The sequence below is a fragment of the Neovison vison genome, chromosome 12, assembly GCF_020171115.1.
Source record: "Neovison vison isolate M4711 chromosome 12, ASM_NN_V1, whole genome shotgun sequence".
Taxonomy (NCBI): Eukaryota; Metazoa; Chordata; class Mammalia; order Carnivora; family Mustelidae; genus Neogale; species Neogale vison.
This window is the reverse complement of record NC_058102.1, coordinates 136,267,104-136,288,219: the sequence shown is the minus strand read 5'-3', so window position 1 is coordinate 136,288,219 and position 21,116 is coordinate 136,267,104. Positions and strand designations below refer to the sequence as shown.

The following is a 21,116-nucleotide window of genomic DNA, read 5'->3' as shown; positions in this document are numbered from 1 at the left end:
CAGTGAACCATACTTCTGTTGACGAAAGACTTGGATTTGCTTCTTTTGTTATATTTTGGAAGAAAAGATGTAAAGCTTGAATGGATGTTGCCAAATTGTCCCCCAGAGTGACTGAAGCACTCAGTGTCCCGTGGACAGTGCCTTAAGGATTCCTTCCCCTGTGTTTTTGCTGAGCTTCAATACCACAAGCCTTTATACTTTCCCCCCATGGGAAAAATGTGTAAAACATGGTATCTTAAGTGTTAAGTGTGCATTACTATTGATACTGAACATAATTCCATTTGTTGAATGGCCATTTGTTCCTCTGATGTGTCAGTTCATATCCTTTCCTTTTTTCTATTGATTATCATTTTCTTAACATTTTTACAGAATGTCTTTATTTGTATAATGTATTTTATGGAGCATTTTAGGTTGAACATCATTTTTACTGGTCAACTGTTTGTCCTTTTGTTCTTAAATAGTATCATTTCATTTATTGAAGTTGATAACTTTTATGTAGACAAATCAATCTTTTCTCTATGGTTAATGGTTTTTCTTGCCCCCCCTCATGCTTTCCTACCTACTGCAAGGTCATGAAGATGTTCTCTAAGATTTTCTTCTGATAATGAAGATAGTTAATTTTTATACCTTTGGAATTTTAGTCCAACTGTGATTTATATGTGGAATGAAGTCGTATTCTAATTTTATTTCCCACGTGAATAGCCAGTGGTCTCCAAATCACTTAATTCAGTAGTTTGTCCTTTCCACATAAAATTGTAATATCCCCTCTGTTGTACACCAATATTGCATATACATTCTGGGCTTTCTTGGCTTTTAAAAAATAATTTTAATGGACCTTATGTTTCAGAGCAATTTCAGATTTACAGAAAGATTATGAAGATAGTAAAAAGTCCAAGTACACCTTATACCTTGTTTTCGCTGATTATTAACATCTTACCTTAGTTTGGTACATTCATTTCAGTTAGTGAATCAATACTGATACACTGTTATTAACTACAGTCTGTCTATACTTTATTCAGATATTCTCTGTTTTCCTTTTGTATATATGTTGTATATTAATCTCTATATATAATACATTGTGTGTATGTGTAATTTCATTGGGCTCTTCTTGGCTCTGAAGGTTTTTCAGACTTTCCTTGTCTTTGGTGACCTTGACCCTTCTACAAGTACTAGTCAGATGTGTTATGGAACTCCCCTCTCTTGGAGTTTGTCTGATGTAAAGTACCATTGTTATTGTATCAGGGGTAAGAATATATACTGTCATCTTGACCTATGACTGTCGATGTTGGCCAACAGGGTAAAGCAGTATTTGTCCTGTTTCTCCATTGTGAAGTTTCTCCCTTTTCCCATTCTCATTTCCCCTTCATCTTTTCCCATTCTTTCCATCCTGTACTGCATGCCAGGAGGTCTGTCTGTGCAGCCCCCACTAGAGTAGTGTGTTATGCTCCCCTCCTTTAGAAGCAAACGATCTGTATAATAGCTTTGGCATATTTTGTCTCTCTTCTACCATTTATTTAATCAATCATTTATTCATATCAGTGTGGGCTCATGGATATTGATTGATATTTTGAGTTATAATGCAATACTAAATTTATTTTGTTGTTCAGAATGTTCCATTTTTGGGTGTTGGGAGCCCTTTCAGTCGGCTCCCATCAGTGTGGGCTTACTTGTTTAGTTTTAACAGTTCCTTGCTTTTGACACTGCAAGGTGTCCCAGGCTCTTTTTATAGTGCTCCAGTCCTGGACTTGCATTTCTCCGGGAGCCCTAGTGCCTTTTCCTGGGGAATGGGATTAGGACCCAGGATCTGGGTGATGGTTTGCCCATTGTTAAGAGTGTTGTTACTTTAGGTGCTCTCATCCGGCAGAGCAAAGAAATACACGCGTGTACACTAATCCATGTAGATACACATGTTATAAACATTTTTGTGTGCAATCAGCTGTAACTAGACTTGGCTAAACATAAATTCTTATTGATGTCGTCAACTCTGATTCATTAACGAGTGGGTCATTTTAGGTCCTTTCCCCCGCTTCTTTGTAAACTCCCATTCTTAACAGTGAGAAACCTGGCTGTGACCATCTACCATCCATTTACATAATCAGTTCCAGTGTACATGTGAAGCAGAATCAGAATTGTTAACCTATGCCTCATGGGAAACCACTTTGATCAACTAGAGAGTTGGCTTTGTTTTTTATTCCTCTGATAGTACCATTCTGTTGTTAATCTTATGGAATCATTCCTTTCGAGCATAGTACCTGTGTTATTTCTAGTTTTATAAATTCATTAAGTGTGATTTTTTTTCAAACATCATTTAATATGTATTATGTACACAGAAATACACATAACTTTTATAAGACAGTTTTAAAACTGGTTATAATGCCAATAGCTATGGGATCACCATCTGGTTCAAGAAATCATGGTGCATAAACAATCTTGGAACACTGCAAAAATAAAATTAAATTAAAATCTTAAAAAAAAATATCAAGCATCCTGAAAGTAACCTGTATATTTCTTCCCATTCACAATCTCCTCAACCTCCTTATGGGTGGACATTTAAAACAAAACAAAACAAAACAAAACAAAACAAAACAAAAAAACCCATTAAAACAAAATGTTTATTTTAAACATTTAAAACAAATGTTTGTTTTAAACATTAAAACAAAATGTTTGCTTAAAATGCTTGTTGAGGGGCGCCTGGGTGGCTCAGTGGGTTAAAGCCTCTGCCTTCAGCTCAGGTCATGATCCCAAGGTCCTGGGATCGAGCCCCACATCGGGCTCTCTGCTCAGCGGGGAGCCTGCTTCCTCCTCGCTCTCTCTGCCTGTCTCTCTGCCTACTTGTGATTTCTTCTGTCAAATAAATAAATAAAATCTTTTAAAAAAATAAATAAAATGCTTGTTGAACTTTAGAAAGGGGATTATAGTGTACGAATTGGAGTAATTCTGTGTGTTACAACCCCCTTCTCTTGCTCTGTGGCTTGTCTTCTCATTCTTTGTGCTGGCCTCCCCTATTATGTATGCAGAAGTTGCTAGTTGAGCACCATTTTCCTTTAGGTTAGTGATTTCTGAACTGTATTCATGAAATAGTTTCTTAACTTGTGATCAAAAAGTTATTCCCTTTTCCATTTTGATTTTGATACTCTAGTTTTTTGTTTGATTTTGATACTCTAGTTTTTGTAAGGTGTGAAGTTAGACTCATAATAATTTTTCCCATGTGGGTATCCAGTTGTCCCACCATGATGTAATAAAGACTCTTCCTCCCTCTTCTGTGTAACCATCTGGAACCTTCATTACTCTGTCGAATTTCAGTGGTGACTGTGAACATCTTTGTTTTTAAAGTTCTGGATTTCAAAAGACATTATTTCAGCATTTCTTCTTTGTCTTATTTGCTCTAGAATTTTTTCATCTGTGCCCTTTACTAGATTATGGAAGTTACCATTTATTCTTAGTTTGCACAATGACTTTTTAAATGACTAGCCATTGAACATTGTCAGGTGCTTTTTATTTATTTATTATAACAATCATGTGATTTGTTTCCTGTGAATCTCAGCATAGCAAATTTCATTGGCTGTTGACTTTTTTGAAATGGATTTTTGACTATTAAACCAACTTATATTTTAGAGAGAAACCCAATTTGTTCATGATTTATTACCCTTTTCATATACTCTGCTGGATTTCATTGGTACATATTTTATAACTGTTACATGCCTTTCTATGAGTGACTTCAGCCTGTAATTTTACTTTCTCATTCTCTCTCATCAGATTTCCACAACATCATGTTAGCCTCAGGTAGTGAGTTGGGAGAAATCTTTACTCCTCTGTGGACAATTTTTTGAAAAACTGAAATTACTTTGTCCTTTAGTTGAACTTAACCTGTTTAGGTTACTTGGGCCCAGACACTTTCTTTTTGATAAGAATATGGGTAACTATTCTAAAGATTCCAGGAATGTTCAGGCTTTCTATTTCTTCTTGAGTTAGTTTTAATGATTTATATTGTTCTAAGACTTGGTCCATTTCACCTAAATTTTCAAATTACTGAAAAAGTTGCTTATAGTGTTACGTATGTGCAGTTTCTATGTTAATTTTTTTCTTTTTGGTTCTGATATTGGTATTTATTGTCCTTTCTTTCCTTAATACTGCTGGAGTTTGGGCAATTTCATTATTCTTTTTAGATATAAAACTTTTGGCCTTATTAATGTTCTTCATGGTGTATTAATTTTTATTTCATTTTTTTCATTTATTTTTCATTTTTTAAAAAATTCTTTTTCTAGTTTTTTTAAAAGATTTTCTTATTTATTTGATTTATTATTTTTTTCTCTCTCTAGAGAGAAAATAGAGAGCACATGGCAGATAGAAGGAGAGGGGAGAGCAGGGAGCCCGAAGTGGGACTTAATTCCAGGACTCTGGGACCATGACCTGAGCCGAAGGCAGTTGCTTAACTGACTGAGCCACCCAGGCACCCCTCTTTTAATAGTTAGGAATATTCATAAATGTTCAACCTTCTTCTTTTCTTCATGTAAGGCTATTTCTCCTTAGGTCCTGGTTTTATTACCTTGGAATTATTTTGTGATTGGTTATTTAGAATTTTCTTGAATTTACAAATAAGAATTTTTAATTTATCTTTTTTCCTGATTTCTACCTTAATAGCTTTGAGGTGAGAAGACTTAATTTGCATTATTCTAGTCCTCTGAAATTTGTTTAGGCTTTATGGCCAACTATATAATCAGTATTTTTAAGTATCCTGTGTCTAAAAAGAAGGCATACTCTGCAATCATTGAGTATATTTGTCTATCTGTGTCTGTAGGTCAGGTTTGTAAAGTTATTCAAATATTCTGTTTTTACTGGTTTTTGTTTGTTTATTCTCAGTTACCAAGAGAAATATTGTGAAAAGTTTTCCTTTATGACTGTTTTTTTTTTTTCTTGCACTTTGGTTCAGTTTTTGTTGTATATATTTAAAATTGTTATTAAATACAAATTTGTTTTGCTTGTGAGTTAATACATTTATACTTTTTAATACATTTTATTTAAAAGTAAATGTCTTTTCTGTTAACATTTGCATGGTATATCTTTTCCTATCCTTTTATTGTCAACTTTTCTGTATTCCTGCTGTATTAGAGCTTTCATGAATTACTTTAAGTTGGAGCTTTCTGAGGTACAAGTTGGACAGTCTTTGCTTTTAACTAGAGTTTGCTCAGTACACTTAATTATAATGTCTGATTTTTAAAATTTTGAATCTAACGTATTTTGTGTTTTCTTGTCCTGAAATTTGTAAGCTGCTTTTTCTGTTATGTCTTCTTTGGGATTGATTAGGGTTTTCGTTTTTCATTTTGGTTTTCCCCATGTACAGTTTTGAAGTTAACACATTCTGTTCTTCTAGTGGCTACCTTAGAAATTATGACATGAATCCTTTATTATAAAATCCTGTCTTAATCTGTACCTTTATTGTCTTTTGAAAAATATCCCGGGGAAACTTAGAACACTTTTACTCTGTATACTTCCCTCCCAATTTAAGTGCTATTGTGTCTTGTATTTTAATTCTCTCTCTCAGAAAAAACAAAAAACAAAAAACAACACCCCACAACATTGAAGACATTCTTATTTTGCTTTATATTGTCAGTATTCATTTAGAGTTCCTCACATATGACCATTTTGTTTGTTCTGCTCTCCATCTTACAACTCAAGCATTCTCAGACAGGATTATGTTTCACCTGTTTAAAGTAAAAGAAAAAAAAAGCTTTAGAATCTACTAAATTGAAGGTTTATGGCTCTCAAACTATGTCTTTCAGCATATCAGAACATGTTCTTATTTCTCTTCATTTCTTTTTATTTTATTAAAGTATAATCGAGATAAGGTATACAGCATAATGATTTGACATTCGTGTACATGGCAGAACGATCACTACATTAAGTTTTATTTAGTTAACATCTCTCTTCATGCAAAGTCACACCATTTTTTTTTTCTTGTGCTGAGAACTTTTAAGATTTATTTTCTTCAGGCAAACTTCCAAATTTGCAATACAGTATTATTGACTATAGTCACCTTGCTGTACATGAGTTCATTTTATAACTGGAAGTTTGTACCTCTTGATTCCCTTCACCCATTTCACCCCCCCTCCCTATTCCTTTCCCTTCTGGCAACTACTAGTGTATTCTCTGAATCTCTGACTTTTGTTTGTTTTTTAGATTTCAGATTCAAGGGAAATCATATGGTACTTGTCTTTCTCTGTGTGACTTTTTTCCATTTAGCACAATGCCCTCAAGGTTCATACAAGTTGCAAATGGCTAGATTTTATTTATTTATTTATTTATTTATTATGACTGAGCACTATTCCTGTGTGTGTGTGTGTGTGTGTGTGTGTGTAACTTTTTTTCCATTCATCCCTCATAGGGCACTTTGGTTATTTCCTTATCTTGACTATTGTAAATAATGCGCAGTGAACATAGGGACACATGTATCTTTCCGAATTAGTTTTTCTTTGGATAAATACCCAAAAGTTGAATTGCTGGATCATATGCGAGTTCTATTTTTAATTTTTTTACTCTTTTCCAGACTTGTTTTCTGTAGTGGCTATACCAATTTATAACCTCACCAGTAGTGCGCAAGGCTCTCCTTTGCCCATAGTCAACACCTGTTATTTCTTATCTTTTTGATAATAGCCATTCTCACAGGTGTGAAAGGATACCTTATTGTGATTTTGATTTGCATTTCCCTGATGATTAGTGATGTTGAGCATCTTTTCACGTGCTTGTTGGCGATCTGTATGTCTTCTTTGGAAAAAAATGTCTATTCCGATCCTCTGCCCATTTTTTAAAAAAATCGAATTGTTTGTTTCTTGTTGATACTGAGCTTTATGAATTTTTAAAATATATTTTGGGTGTTAACCCCTATTGGATATGAATCGCAAGTTCTTCTCCCATTCGGTAGATTGCCTCTTTTATTTTGTTGATGGTTTTCTTTGCTGTGCAGGAACTTTTGAGTTTTATGTAGTCCCATTTATTTAGTTTTGCATTTTGTTGCCACTGCCTTTGGAATTATATTTAAAAAAAAAAATCTCCAAGAGTGATGTCAAACAGTTTACCACCCATGTTTTCTTTAGGAGTTCTATGATTTCAGGTCTTTCATTTAAGTCTTTGGTCCATTTTGAGTTAATTTCCATGTACGGTGTAAGGTAGTGGTCCAGTTTCATTCTGGGATGAATGAAAACTAGCTCTCTAGTTTTCCCAGCACCATTTATTGAAGAGACTGTCCTTTCCCCATTGAATATTTTTGCCTCTTTTGTTATAAAGTAATGGGCCATGTATGCTTGGGCTTTTTTTCTGGACTCTCTGTTCTGTCCCCGTGATCTGTGTGTTTTTTTATGCTAATACCATACATTTTAATTACTTTAGTTTTTAGATACTATCGCTTGAATTTGGGGGGTGTGATGTCTCCCAACTTGTTCTTCTTTCTCAAGATTTGCTTTCGGTATTCAGGATCTTTTGTGGTTCTATACAAATATTGGGGCTGTTTTGTTTCTGTGAAAAATGCCATTGGAATTTTGATAGGAATTGCAGTGAGTCTAATTGCTTTAGTTAATTTGCAATGTTTTTCAGTCCATGAGCATGGAATTTATTTCTATTTATTTGTGTCATCTCTTCTCAGCATCCTTTAGGTTTCAGGGTATAGATCCTTCACCTCCTTGGTGAAATTTATTCTTGGGTATTTTTTTAATGCAATTCTAAATGGGATTTGTTTTCTTAATTTCTCTTCCTGATATTTTTTTTGTTGGTGGACACAAATGCAACAGAATTTTGTATATCAGTTTTGTACATGCAACTTTACTGAATTCTTTTATTCTAACAATCTTTTTCCTGGAGTCTTTAGGGTTTTCTATGTATAAAATTGTGTTATCCACAAATAGTGGTGGTTTACTTCTTCCTTTACAATTTGGATTCCAATTTCTTTTTCCTGACTGATTGCTGGGGCTAAGACTTCCAATACTGTGTTGAATAAAAGTGCTGAGGCTGGGCATCCTAGCCTTGTTCCTAATCTTAAAAGTGGGAAGCTTTTTCCTGTTCAGTATGATCCAAGCTGTGGGCTTGTCATGTATGGTCTTATATGTTGAGGTACATTTTGTCTATACCCACTTTGTTGAGTTTTTTTTTTTTAACCATAAATGATGTTGAATTTTGTTAAATGCGCCTCCTCATTTATTGAGATAATTCTATGGTTTTTATCCTTCATTTTGTTAATGGTGGTTGATTGATTTGTAGATGTTGAACCATCTACAAATCTCACTTTATCATGGCTTATGACATTTTGATGTATTGTTGAATTTGGTCTGCTAACTTTTTCCCCCTCTTTTCTGGTTTTGGTATCAGGGTAACACTGGCCTCATAAAATGAGTTTGGGAGCATTCCCTTTTCTTCAATTTTTTGGGAAGAATTTGAGAATAATAAGATATCAAATCTTTGGATGTTTGGTAGAACTTTCCAGTGAAAGTCATCTGTTCTTTTGTTTTAGATTTTTTTGATTATGGATTCAGTGTCCATACTAGTAATTGGTCTAATAAGATTTTCTGTTTGTTCATGACCAGTCTTGGAAGATTGTATGTTTCTAGGAGTTACCGTTCCTTCTAGGTTGTCTAGTTGGTTAGTGTATAATTGTTTATAGTATTCTCTTAAAGTCCTTTGTATTTCTTTGATATCACTTGTAATTTCTCCTTTCTCTTTACTGATTTTATTTGTATTAGTCCTCCTTTTCCTTAGTCATTCTGGTCTTTACCAATTTATCTTCTCAGAGATCCAGCTCTTAGTTTCATTGATCTTTTCTATTATCTTTTTAGTTTTCTCATTTATTTTTGCTCTGATACTTATTATTTCCTTCCTTCTACTCCTGGCTCTTTTTTTTCTAGTTGCTTTGGGTGTTAAGTTACATCGTTTCTTGTTTCTTGATGTAGGCCTGTATTGCTATAGATGTTCCTGTACAACTGCTTTTGTGTGTATCCATAGATTTTGGTATGTTGTATTTCCATTTTAATTTGTATTAAGGTATTCTTTTGAAAAATTCTTTTTGATTTCTTTGTTGATCTATTGGTTGTTCAGATGTTTAATCTTCATGTACTTGTGATTTTTTCTGTTTCCTTCTTGTAATTGATTTTTAACTTCATTCCATTGTGGCCAGAAGAGATGCTTAATAAATTCCAATCTTAAATTTATTGAGATTTGTTTTGTGGCCTCCTATATGGTCTATCCTGGAGATTGTTTCATGTGCACCTGAGAAGAATGTATATTCTCCTTTTGGGTAGAATGTTCTGTATAGGTCTGTTAAGTCCATCTGGGTCTAATATGCCATTTAAAGATAATTTAAAAAAAATGATTTTTCTGTCTGGATGATCTATTCATTGATATAAGTATTAAAGTTCCCTACGTTGTGTATTGCTGTCAATTTCTCCAGAATGTATACAGATATTTAATTCATATATTTAGGTGCTTCTGTGTTATAAGTAAAATTTGCAAATGTTGTATCTTCTTGTTGGATTGATCTCCTTTATTATTAGGTAATTCCCATCTTTGTATTTTATTACAGACCTTGTTTTGAAGTCTGTTTTTTTCTGATATAAATATAGCTGCTGAGCTTTCTTCTGGTTTCCATTTGCATGAAATCTCTTTTTCTGTCCCTTCACTTTCAGTCTGCACACATTAGTCCTTACCTCTGAAATGAGTATCTTGTAGGCAGCCTATAGGTGGGTTTTGTTTTTATCTATTCAGCCACTCTGTATCTTTTAATTGGAGAATTTAGTCCATTTACACTTAGAGTAATTATTGGTAGGTATGTCCTTATACCCATTTTGTTGTTTGTTTTTGGCTACTTTGTAGTTTCTCCTTGTTCCTTTCTTTTTCTCTTTTTTTTTCTCTTGTGGTTTGATGACCGTACTGTTATGTTTAGATTCCTTTTTCATTATCTATTGCATATTTACCATAAGTTTTGCTCTTTGTTACTGTGAAGCTCACATGTAAAAGCACATATATTATGGTCTCTTTTAAGTTGGTAGCAAATTAAATTTGAATGCTAAATTCTAAAACTGCATTTTTACTTTCCATCCTCCCCATATTTTATATTTTTGATGTAATTTTTACATTTTTAAAATTTTGCCTATCTCTAGTTATGGTGGTTAGTTATATTTAGTTCTTTTTTTCTTTTAACCTTCATGCTAGCTTTATATGTGATTAATCTACTTCCTTTACTATATATTTACCTTTGTAGTGAGATTTCTTCTTTCATGTTTTCTTACTGCTAGTTAGTTTCTTTTCAGCCTAAAGAAGTTCCTTTAGTATTTCTTGTAGGGACAGTTTAGTGGTTATGAACCCTTTTAGCTTTTGCTTATCTGGGAACCTCCTCTGTCTTTCAATTCTGAATGATAACCTTACTGGATAGATTAATCTCAGTTGGAAGTTTTTATTTTCAGCTTTTTGCTTGCCAGAGTGGATGGTATAATACATCTAAAGTCTTATAGAAGTTTCCTTGTATATAACAAGTTTTTCTCTTGTTGCTTTCAAGATACTCTCTCAAGAGGTGCCTGGGTGGCTCAGTGGGTTAAAGCCTCTGCCTTCAGCTCAGGTCATGATCCCAGGGTCCTGGGATCAAGCCCGCAACTGGCTCTCTGCTCGGCGGGGAGCCTACTTCCCTTCCTCTCTCTCTCTGCCTGCCTCTCTGCCTACTTGTGATCTCTTGTCTGTCAAATAAATTAAAAAAAAAAAAAAAAAGATACTCTCTCAACTTTTTCCATTTTAATTAGAATGTGTTTTGGTATGGATTTTGTTTGTTTTGTTTTATCTTGTTTGGATTTCTCTGGGCTTCCTGGATCTGAAAATTTGTTTCCTTGTTCAGGTTAGGGAAGTTTTTAGCCATTGTTTCTTCAAATAAGTTTTCTGCCTTTTTTCCTCGGTCTTCTGCTAGATTCCTATAAGCAATTGCTGTTCTGCATGATGGTGTCCTAAAGGCCCTAAGTTATTTTCACTTTTTAAAATTATTTTTTCTTCTTCTCCTCTTTTTACTGCCATTTCTTCCAGATTACTGATTCTTCTGCTTTACCTGTTCTGTTTTTGAATCCCTCTAGTGTATTTTTTAAATTATTCTTTAGGTCTATGACTTCTCTTTGCTACTGTCATGTATTTTCTATATTTTTAAGTCCTCTCTGTGTTCATCCATTCTTTTCCTGAGTTCAGTGAGCATGTTTATGACTATTTCTTTGAACTCTCTATTAGGGAAATCATTTAACTCCATTTCATTGAAGTTCTTTTTTTTTCCTCCCCGCCCCAGGGTTTAATCCTGGTCTTTCATTGGGAACATGTTTGTGTTTCCTCATTTTGCCTGTCTTTGTATTAGTCTTTGTGTTAGGTGAAAGAGCTATCTCTTCTAGTCTTGAAGGGGTATTCCTGTCTGGGTGATCATTCTGATTATTTTACTTTGCCTTCGTTTTTCATTGTCTCTTTCTGTATCTCCAATTATTTTAGACCCGTGGGGCTCAGAAACACAATCCACCCTGGCCACCAGAGTCTTCTACTCAGCAGGCATCCCCTGTGTGGGTTGCATGCACCTGCTGACTGGGGGCCTCTGGCAGTGGGAGTATCAGTAGGGGTCAGGGCACTGGCCTGCTGCTTCTGGCAGAGCTGTGGCACTGTGTGGAGAGGGAGGAGGTCCTAGAATGCAGAATTCTTTGAGAATACAAAAATAGCTCCTGCCAGCATTGGCAATAGCAAGGTAGAGAAAGAACATAAAAATGGCACCCTCCAGAGTCTCTGTTGTTGGAGGGAATCTGAGTAGGCTTTTGCACTTCTGGTGCATGCTTTAAGATTAGCAAATGAAACTCCTTCACATATGGTCTAGGCTCTTTTCAGACTGATACTTTTGCACTGGGTCCTGAGTTAAATGAGCCTGAGTGTGAGCCCTGGAAGAGACTCTATTCACTACAGCCCTGTGACTCTCCTGGATGTAAGCGCCATTGGTTTTCAAAGCCAGATGTTTGGGGGGCTGTCTTTCTGGTACAGGGCCTAAGGGTTAGGGTGCCTGAGGTGTAGCACAGATCCCTCCCCAGGGAGGAGTTCTGTATTTGTGAGCCCCCCTCCTCTGTGGGCTTTCACATGGGGGTTGGGGTTTTTAGTGAGAGTGTGTCTTTTTCTCTCTTAACTGTCTCAGTGTGGTTTCTTATCCTTTGTTGTGGAGCAGCTGTCCAGCTCGTTTCCAGGTTCTTCTCAGAGGTAGTTGTTTTAGATGCAGCTGTAGCTTTATTGTGTCTGCTGGGGGGAGGGGGGTTAATGGTTTTTTATGTCACTATCTTGAATTACCTCCCTGTTTGCCTCTATTCTTGGAAGGTATTTTTACTAAGCAAAGAGTGCTTGGTTGGCTATTGTTACTGATTCATCTGTTTTCAGCATAATGAAAGATGATGATGAAATTATATCTTTAAAGTTGGTATTTAGAAGTCAGCTGTCAGGATCTCGTTTCTGAAGTAATCTTTCAAACCATGTTCTTTCTCTGGCTGTTTTTAAGACTTCAGTACATCCATCCATATATATATATATATATATTTTTTTTTTTTTTTTTTTTAAAGATTTTATTTATTTATTTGACAGACAGAGATCACAGGTAGGCAGAGAGGCAGCCAGAGAGAGAGGAAGGGAAGCAGGCTCCCTGCTGAGCAGAGAGCCTGACGTGGGGCTCGATCCCAGGACCCTGGGATCATGACCTGAGCTGAAGGCTGAGGCTTTAACCCACTGAGCCACCCAGGTGCCCCCATACATATATTTTTAAAATAAGTTCTGTTTAGTTCTTTTAAAAATGTTTGGCCAGCATTCAAACTGTCTGTGCAGTTGGCCTGTCTTAGGAAATCTGGTTAACCTTATTTCCACCATCAAAATCATGAACTTTGATCCTTAGAACAAGAGATTCAAATTAAGAAAGGTTTTGAGGGGTGCCTGGGTGGCTCAGTGGGTTAAAGCCAGCATCCTGGGATCAAGTCCCGAATCGGGCTCTCTGCTTGGCAGGGAGCCTGCTTCCCCCTCTCTCTCTGCCTGCCTCTCTCCCTACTTGTGATCTATATGTGAAAGAAAAAAGAAAGAAAGAAAGAAAGAAAGAAAGAAAGAAAGAAAGAAAGAAAGAAGGAAAGAAAGAAGGAAAGAAAGAAAGGAAGGAAGAAAAGAGAAAGGTTTTGAATATATCACTGCAGTATGCCATTAACAGAAACCTTTTTTCTTTTAAATTTAAAAAAATTTTTATTAGCATACAGTGTATTATTGGTCCCAGGGGTACAGGTCTGTGAATCTCCAGGTTTACACTTCACACCACTCACCATAATACATACCTTCCCCAATGTCCATAACCCAACCACTCAACTGAATCCTTTTGAAATAACAAAAATGGACTTTATTGGCCTTGCCAGTGTCATACAAATGTTTTGTTCTCATCTTTCATTTAAAAGGTGAATTATTTTTCCTTTTTGATAATGCATATGTTTCATTGTGGAAAAGCAAAGTCTTCAAAGTGCAAAGTCTTCAAATTGTTTCCAAAATTAAGTATACTCTGCAAGTTTGAATTGACCATATTTTTATTTCTGCAGTTCTTTTCTACAGCAAATCAGGATCATTAGGCATGTGGCTGACAGTTAGCTGTTCTGTATGAACGAAAAGTGGTGTGTAAATTAGCATTTGATTACAAATTTTTCTTTTTTTTTTTTGGTAGTACACAGAGCTTGTGTTCCTTAAATTGAATCAGGACTCTTATTCTTGGCCTTGTTACTGCTGATTAGGTATTTCTGTATGAGGTGAAAAAGGCTTCTGCATGTAGTTTGGATTTTTCAGTGTTAAATAGAAAAATCACTCAGTGGCATTTTTTCACAGTGAAACACATTTCACGGTGTGTTTCTACTTCTGTGCTATTAGTTTATTTGTAAGGTAAATATCTGCTCTCATACTATATGTTAGCAATTACTCTTCTATCTTGCATGCTCTTGCTGTTACAAAAAGTCCAGGGGCACCTGGGTGGCACAGTCCTTAAGTCATGATCCCAGACCAGAGTCCTGGGATCCAGCCCTGCATCTGGCTCCCTGCTCAGGGGGAGGCCTGCTTCTACCTCTCCCATTCCCCCTGCTGTGTTCCCTCTCTCTCTCTCTCTCTCTCTGTGAAATAAATAAATAAAATCTTTCAAAAAAAAAAAAAAGTCCAGAAGGCATTTCTTTTTTTTTTGTTTGTTTTTCAAATGCATGCCTTTATTTATTACAACAGGTAATAACAGTAGGATACTTTGTACTGAAGTATACTTCAGTACAAAAGTCACCTTCAGTAAACACTATTAATTGGAGACAGTTAACAGTTTATACACAAAAGAAGCAGGTAAATCAGACTACACCATTTATAGAGGGGGATACATACATTAAATTCTGTTGGTTATACTGTGGTCATTAGATTTCATACATCATGTCATTGTGATTATATCTTGGTCTTTACACAAATGCTATGTAAAGAAGTTGCTGAGTACTTTGTATCTCATGGCATTGTACAGAACTTTGTATATGCAGCAGTTTTGTATAGGAATTTAGCCAGTAATTTTCGTTCATTATGTAGTATTTGTTTTTCATTTTGATACTCGCTTTATAATCTTAATGGCAGTAGTGTGATTTCTGTTTTAGCTATAAGGAGAGCAATGTCTCAGAATGTACATATATTTTTATTTTTAAGTTTTTCTTTAAGGTAGAATACAAAATTTGCCATTTTTACTATTTTAGTTGTACAGTTTAGTGGCATTAGATATATTCAGAATGTCATGTAAACATATAAATTTGCCATTTTTACTATTTTAGTTGTACAGTTTAGTGGCATTAGATATATTCAGAATGTCATGTAAACATCACCCCTGTCTATTTCGAAAAGCTTTTCATGAGTCCAACAGAAACTTTGTGTCTCCTAAGCAGTAAGTTCACTTGTTCCCCAACTCCCAGCTGCAGACAACTTCCATTCTTTGTCCCTAGATTTCAACTGTTTTAAATATTTCATGGAAGTGGAATTACACGATATTCGTCATTTTGTAACTATACCACTTCATGTAATGTTTTCAAGTTTCATCCATGTTGTAGCATGTCAGAATTTCATTCTCCTTTACGGTTGAATAATATTCCACTGTGTGTGTTGTTTATTCATTTATCTGTTGATGGACCCTTGTGTGTTTCCACCTTTTGGCTACTGTGAGTAATGCTGCAGTGTACATTGCTGTACGAATATCTGTTTTGAGCCCCCAATTTCAGTTCTTCTGGGTATATACCGAGGAGCTGAAATTCCTGCTTATATAATAATTCTGTATTAGGTTTGTGTGAAACCATCAAAATGTTTCCATGGAGTCTGCCCCATTTTACATTCCTACCAGCATTGTAGGAGGGTTCTGATTTCGCCATATCCTTATCACTACTTATTACATTCTGTAATTTTTGATTATAGCCATTCTAGTAGGTGTGAAATAATACTTCATTGTGGTTTTGATTTGCATTTCCCTAATGACCAGTGATGTTGAGCATCTTTTCATGTGCTCTTTGGCCATCTGTATATCTTATTTGGAGGAATGTCTGTTAAAGTCCTTTGCCCATTTTCTTTTTATTATTAAATTGCCATTTTGTTGTTGAATTTTAGAGTTCTTTATATATTTTGGATATTAAACCCTTATCAGATTTTCAGCTTCCAATTTTTTTCCCCGTTGTGTAGGTTATCTTTTTACTTTCCTTATAATATCCTTTGTACAAAAATTGTAATTTTGATGAAGATCAGTGTCCATTTTTTCTTGTGTTGCTTATGCTCTTGGGGGCATATCTAAAAATCTGTTGCCGAATCCAGGGTTATGAGGGTTTATCCCTTGATTTAAAATTTGAGTTAAGGGACACCTGGGTGGCTCAGTCAGTTAAGCATCTGCCTTTGGCTCAGGTCATGATCCCGGGGTCCTTGGATCAAGCCTCACATCAAGCCCTGCTCAGTGGGGAGCCTGCTTCTCCCTCTGCCTTCTGCTTCCCCTGCTTGTGCAGGCTCTCTCTCTCTCTCTCTCTGACAAATAATTAAATAAAATCTTTTAAAAAAATGTAAAATTTGAGTTAATTTTTGTGTATGGTGTGAGATAGGGATCTGAGTTAATTCTTTCACATGTAGAAATCTGGTTGTCCTAGTATTGTTTCCATTTCTGTTTTTAGTGACTATCAGTTTTTATCCTCTAGCATTAGTTTGTGGTTTATCTGAAAACAGTTGGCAAAAGAGGTCAGTGTCCTTAGTTTAAAAATTATTAGAAAACTTTGGTGGCTTCATGACACTGTTTATCAGCATTTCTTAACTCGCAAAGCACTGGGGATAGGGGAAGTTACCTCTCAGGTTAAATAAAACCTAATGCTTATTATTGGGCTTTGTATTCTGACTTTGTTTTGGTGGCTTATTTTTTGGTTGTCTTTGTGAAATAAGTGCATTTTTAGTTCCACTTCTAGCATGGGTAGCATTCACTATCAATTAAGGTTGAAATCCTGCTAACTTTCTATATTGATGATATTATTCTGAGGTCCATCTTATTTAGTAATAATAGATAGCAGGTAAGGGCCAATTAAAATTGACATTAAATAGAGTACGAAAAGGGGCGCCTGGGTGGCTCAGTGGGTTGAGCCGCTGCCTTCGGCTCAGGTCATGATCTCAGGGTCCTGGGATCGAGTCCCACATCGGGCTCTCTGCTCGGCGGGGGGCCTGCTTCCCTTCCTCTCTGTCTGCCTGCTTCTCTGCCTACTTGTGATCTCTGTCTGTCAAATAAATAAATAAAATCTTTTAAAAAAAATAGAGTACGAAAAGAGCAAGAAAATGGTGGGGTGGAAAAGCGATCAGAACTTTATCTAGAAAAAGGAAATATAAATTGTGATCATATTTTAAATGTAATTAAGAACACTGTAGGTTCTAGTTATAACTGTGCTAATTCTTAGCATAAATGTAATCCATCCTGCTGGCGTATTCCTTTGTTGTCCTAATATTGCCGACTACATTTTATAATAGCCTTTTGACTTTTGCAGTGGGGTAATAAAAAGAGCATTTTAAGAAAAACATTTGAAGTCTTTAGTTTCTTCAGTAGTATTTGGGTTTTGTTCATTTTTAAAATTTGGTATTCTCATTGTTCCCTTTGGAAGTGAAATGTATTGTCTGGGTGTTATATTTTTCTCAGTTGTTGATTAGCAGACCTCTTTCAGTCACCACAGTCATTGCTCAGGGTTTAGCAGCTCCTCAACATTACTTCCGCCAGCCTAGCGAAGTCCTGTATTTTTGTAGTGACGTTTATGGCATCCAAGATAAAAACCAAGGACCGTGTACGTAGCACGGGTCAGGTGGGAAAGAATGTTTAAATGAGAGCTGGTATTTACACTATCAGTTTATTGGTGAATATCAAATGTCTCTTTTCCCATAACTTTTTAATGTTTGGGCTTAGATCATAATTATTCAGAAGATGGGAATCCCTATGTTTGTTTAGTATTTTCTTTTTTTTTTTTTTTTAATTGATTTTGTTTTAGACCGAGAGGGAGTGGGGGGAGGGTAGAAGGAGCAGGAGAGAGAATCTTGGCAGACTCCCCACTGAGCACAGAGCCTGATGCAGGGCTCCATCTCATGACCCTGAGATCATGACCTCAGCCAAAACCAAGAGTCAGACGCTTAAGCGACAGAGCCCCCCAGGTACCCCTGTATTACTCTTGTCAATGATAAGGCTTCTATGAACTCATCTTAAGTCTTTCTTCTATTTTAATTAATTGAGTGTATGACTTGATATAGTTGTGTAGTGTAAATTTTCCAAACACAAGGGTGATCAGCAAATGCTGTGGAAGTTAATAAAGAACTCCAACAAGCATAGCCTTGGCAGCCCTGGCACAGCCTTATGAAATACTCATGCAGACATCATAATCCTCTTGCAAATTCAAACCCAGCTGAAAAAAATTCTACTTGATTTTTTTTTTTCCTTCAGTAGTGCTGAGTTGCCAGTGGAAACTACCAGTGGGCCTCATGAGAGACCACTGGACCCTGTAATGCTCAGTGGTCTGCACATTAGGAAACAAGAATTAATCTGTTCAATCAAAATCAATCAATTTAAAAGAAAAGAAAAGAAAAGAAAAATAATCTGTTCTTTTGCACTGTTTCCTCTGAGGCTTGGAGCCCAGTTAGCAATTTGAAAAGTGTCTCTCCTTGGTCTCACAGCAGCTTCTTGATTGGGAAAACATGTCACATTAAATGACATTTAAATTAAAGGGAATATTTCTTGCTGGTCTTCTTAGGAAATAAGAGTAGGTACATCAGGAGGTTCTTTTTTCTTTTTTTTTTTTTTTTTTGTCCTACTTACTACCTTTTATTCTCCGAGCTGTGGCCTTGAGGGCCAGTGATAAGCTTGGCTGCACACAGGGAAGGGGTGGGCAGGGTGGGGGGTGTGGTAAAGAGGCTGGTTCTTCTGGGTGTGCTGCTAGAGAGGGGAAGGGTGGCTCGTTCCCCCAGCTAAACAGGCTAGAAAGGCAAGGTCAAAAGGGCAGACATGTTGGGTGTGGGGGAGCACTGTCTCTTCTCCGTGCACCCTCCGTGTCATCCGTGCGCCTGGATCTTGGGGCTCCCGTGTTGGAGGCTGAAGCTCCCATAGCACGTACCTCCTAGTCTACCGCCTTGGGCCACACGTTTCTGCTGATCGATGGGGGGTCGGGCCACAGGGCCCTCCTGCATCATTAAATCTGTGTTCCCTGACGTGACTGGTATCTAAGGATGATGGAGAGCCAGGAGCCAGGGTGTCCCGCAAGGCGGCGCAGAGTGGGAGACAGTGAGTGTGGGAGCAGTGTGTGAGAGGAGAAGACGGGCTAGGGTTGGGGGATGGAGGGGAGCAAGGAGGCAGTGGCCATGCAGGGCGGGCTGTGTGCTGGCGTCAGCATCTGCTCTTCTCACACGGCCACTTGACCCAGGTCCTGCTTGGTCATACCCAGCCTGGATGACAGGTCTTCCATGTCCAGTGGCTCTTTTAGTGGAACCTCAGGCTTATTCTCCAGGGAGTTCTTGCTCATTTCGAACAGGAGCCACTGATACATCCAGCTCTCAAAGACCTTCCAGTCCAGGGGCCCCATGGTGTTCTTAAGGTGTTTCAGGTTCTCTGGGAAGCTCCCCTTCAGCTTCGGGTACACCTTTAGGGGGTTGGTCTCCAGAAGCACATGCATCACGTGGTCCTGTGTCATATTGCCATACTTGGTGGCATTCTGCAAGGGCTCCTGGAGCAGGTCTGGCATGGGCAGCGCCTGCATCAGCATGGGGGTGGCAACCCTCATCTTGTGCAAAGGCTTGGGAGGTTTGGGAAGCTTCATGCGCAGATTCTCCAGCTGCAGGTTCTGTGAGGTGACGGTCAGCTTGTCCAGCCTGCCCTGCTGCTGGTACAGGAAGTAGGCGGTGGTGGCCTGGCCAGCCAGGAGCAGAGCCACCAGGACAGAAAAGCCTGTGTACAGAGCTCCTCGACTGCACTTGCTCTCTGGGGCACTGGGGCGCTGGCCCAGCATGGGCAGCTGCTCATGGTTGGAGATGAGGTCGCGCTGGTCTTCCATGGTTCTGGCCTCTGGACTTCCCCACACTTCCTGCTGCTCCTGCTGCTGCTGCTGCCTCCACCGCTGCCTGGGTGTCTCCAGGAGGTTATTTTTATAGCCCAGTTTTCTTTATATGTTTGTGTGCATATGATGCTGATTAAAATTAGCCAAATTGCTAGGTTTGTGTTAATAAATACTCTTCATTGTCCCAAAAGGCAACTTGCTTTTTTTCTTTTTTAAATCTGAGCATAATCTTAGGGTTTAGTCCTAAAAAGGTTTATTGACAGTTCGAGTGACCTATGGATTTATTAAGGATTGTCTTTTTTTTTTTTTATTTAAGATTTTATTTATTTGACAGAGAGAGACACAGTGAGCAAGGGAACACAAGCAGGGGGAACAGGAGAGGGAGAAGCAGACTTCCTGCTGAGCAGGGAGCCTGATGCGGACCCTGGGATCATGACCAGAGCCAAAGGCAGATGTTTAATGACTGAGCCACCCAAGCACCCCAAGGATTGTCTTGATTTCAGATTTCAGATCCCTGTTGTTGCAGAATTGTTCAATGTAAAATATTCTTTTCTCAAAAATAAACAAGAACAAAACCTAGGTGAGGCCAACCAAAGACAGGACAAGGGACCAAGGTCCAGGTCTAGTAAAAAAGAGGGCTCAGAGGACTCTGACCAAAAAAAAAAAAAATCTAGTAAGGGGTTATTTTTAAGCATTTTCAAAAAGTCAAAACCAGCATTTGATCGAGGAAAATTGTAATTCTTATACATTCCTAATCCTAAACTGGGATTATATATAATTATATATAATTATTATATATGTAACTGGGATTATAACTAGCTATATATTCAGATCAAAATCCAAACCAGACATCACTTTGAGAATCCGTATGAATCACATCAGTCACATGCCTTCTGAGAGTCAGTCCCTCAATGCACACGAGAGGCTGTCTCTTTAAGACTTCTGCATGCAAATTGCATTTTGAAAGAAAATATGCCTTTTTTAAAAAGCCCTAAAAATGCTAATATTATCAAAACACGTAGGTAGAAGCATGCACTTTAAATTAAAATCTATGACAGGATGCATTTTAGCATCAGGAACATTTTTGGAGACTAGTGTATTCATACATTATGCATATATATGTGTCCGCCTGACCTTCCCAGTGTGCTCCCGTGACTTCCAGAGGCATCATATTTTTTGAATTAAGAAATTCTTCATGCCAGGCCAGTACTTGGTTCGTAAGGGGAAGGTATATTTATTTATGAATTAGTTCATTATCAGCTCAGCAAGTGTTTACTAAGCACCCACATACCGGCAGGTTGCGGGACAGACATCCTCTCTATGGAGATGCTTACAGAACTGAGCACAGTGTTTCAAGAACAAGCTGGACTGCGCTCCTTCTTACAGGGAGGGGAGATGGATGAAGTGAGATGAAGTTCAGAGTCAGAGGAGTTTAGTGCCAGCTTTTGGGATAGAAGATGGAGGGGCACTTGATCTGGGAATTCAGGGACGAAGAGGATTTAGACATAAAATTATTTTACATGG

The 21,116-nt window shown here is 37.3% G+C and overlaps 2 protein-coding genes across 6 annotated transcripts in view; one reads left to right on the top strand and one right to left on the bottom strand.

Annotated features, from left to right (window-relative positions):
- MPP7 (MAGUK p55 scaffold protein 7) overlaps window positions 1-21,116 on the top strand; it is a 301,387-nt gene that overhangs the window by 89,101 nt on the left and 191,170 nt on the right. The gene's annotated exons all lie outside the window — the stretch shown is intronic.
- Window positions 18,698-19,660, bottom strand: LOC122892297 (HLA class II histocompatibility antigen gamma chain-like). The gene has a single exon (XM_044228583.1). It carries the CDS (start codon window positions 19,587-19,589, stop codon window positions 18,942-18,944), a length of 648 nt encoding a protein of 215 aa, XP_044084518.1. The 5' UTR covers window positions 19,590-19,660; the 3' UTR covers window positions 18,698-18,941.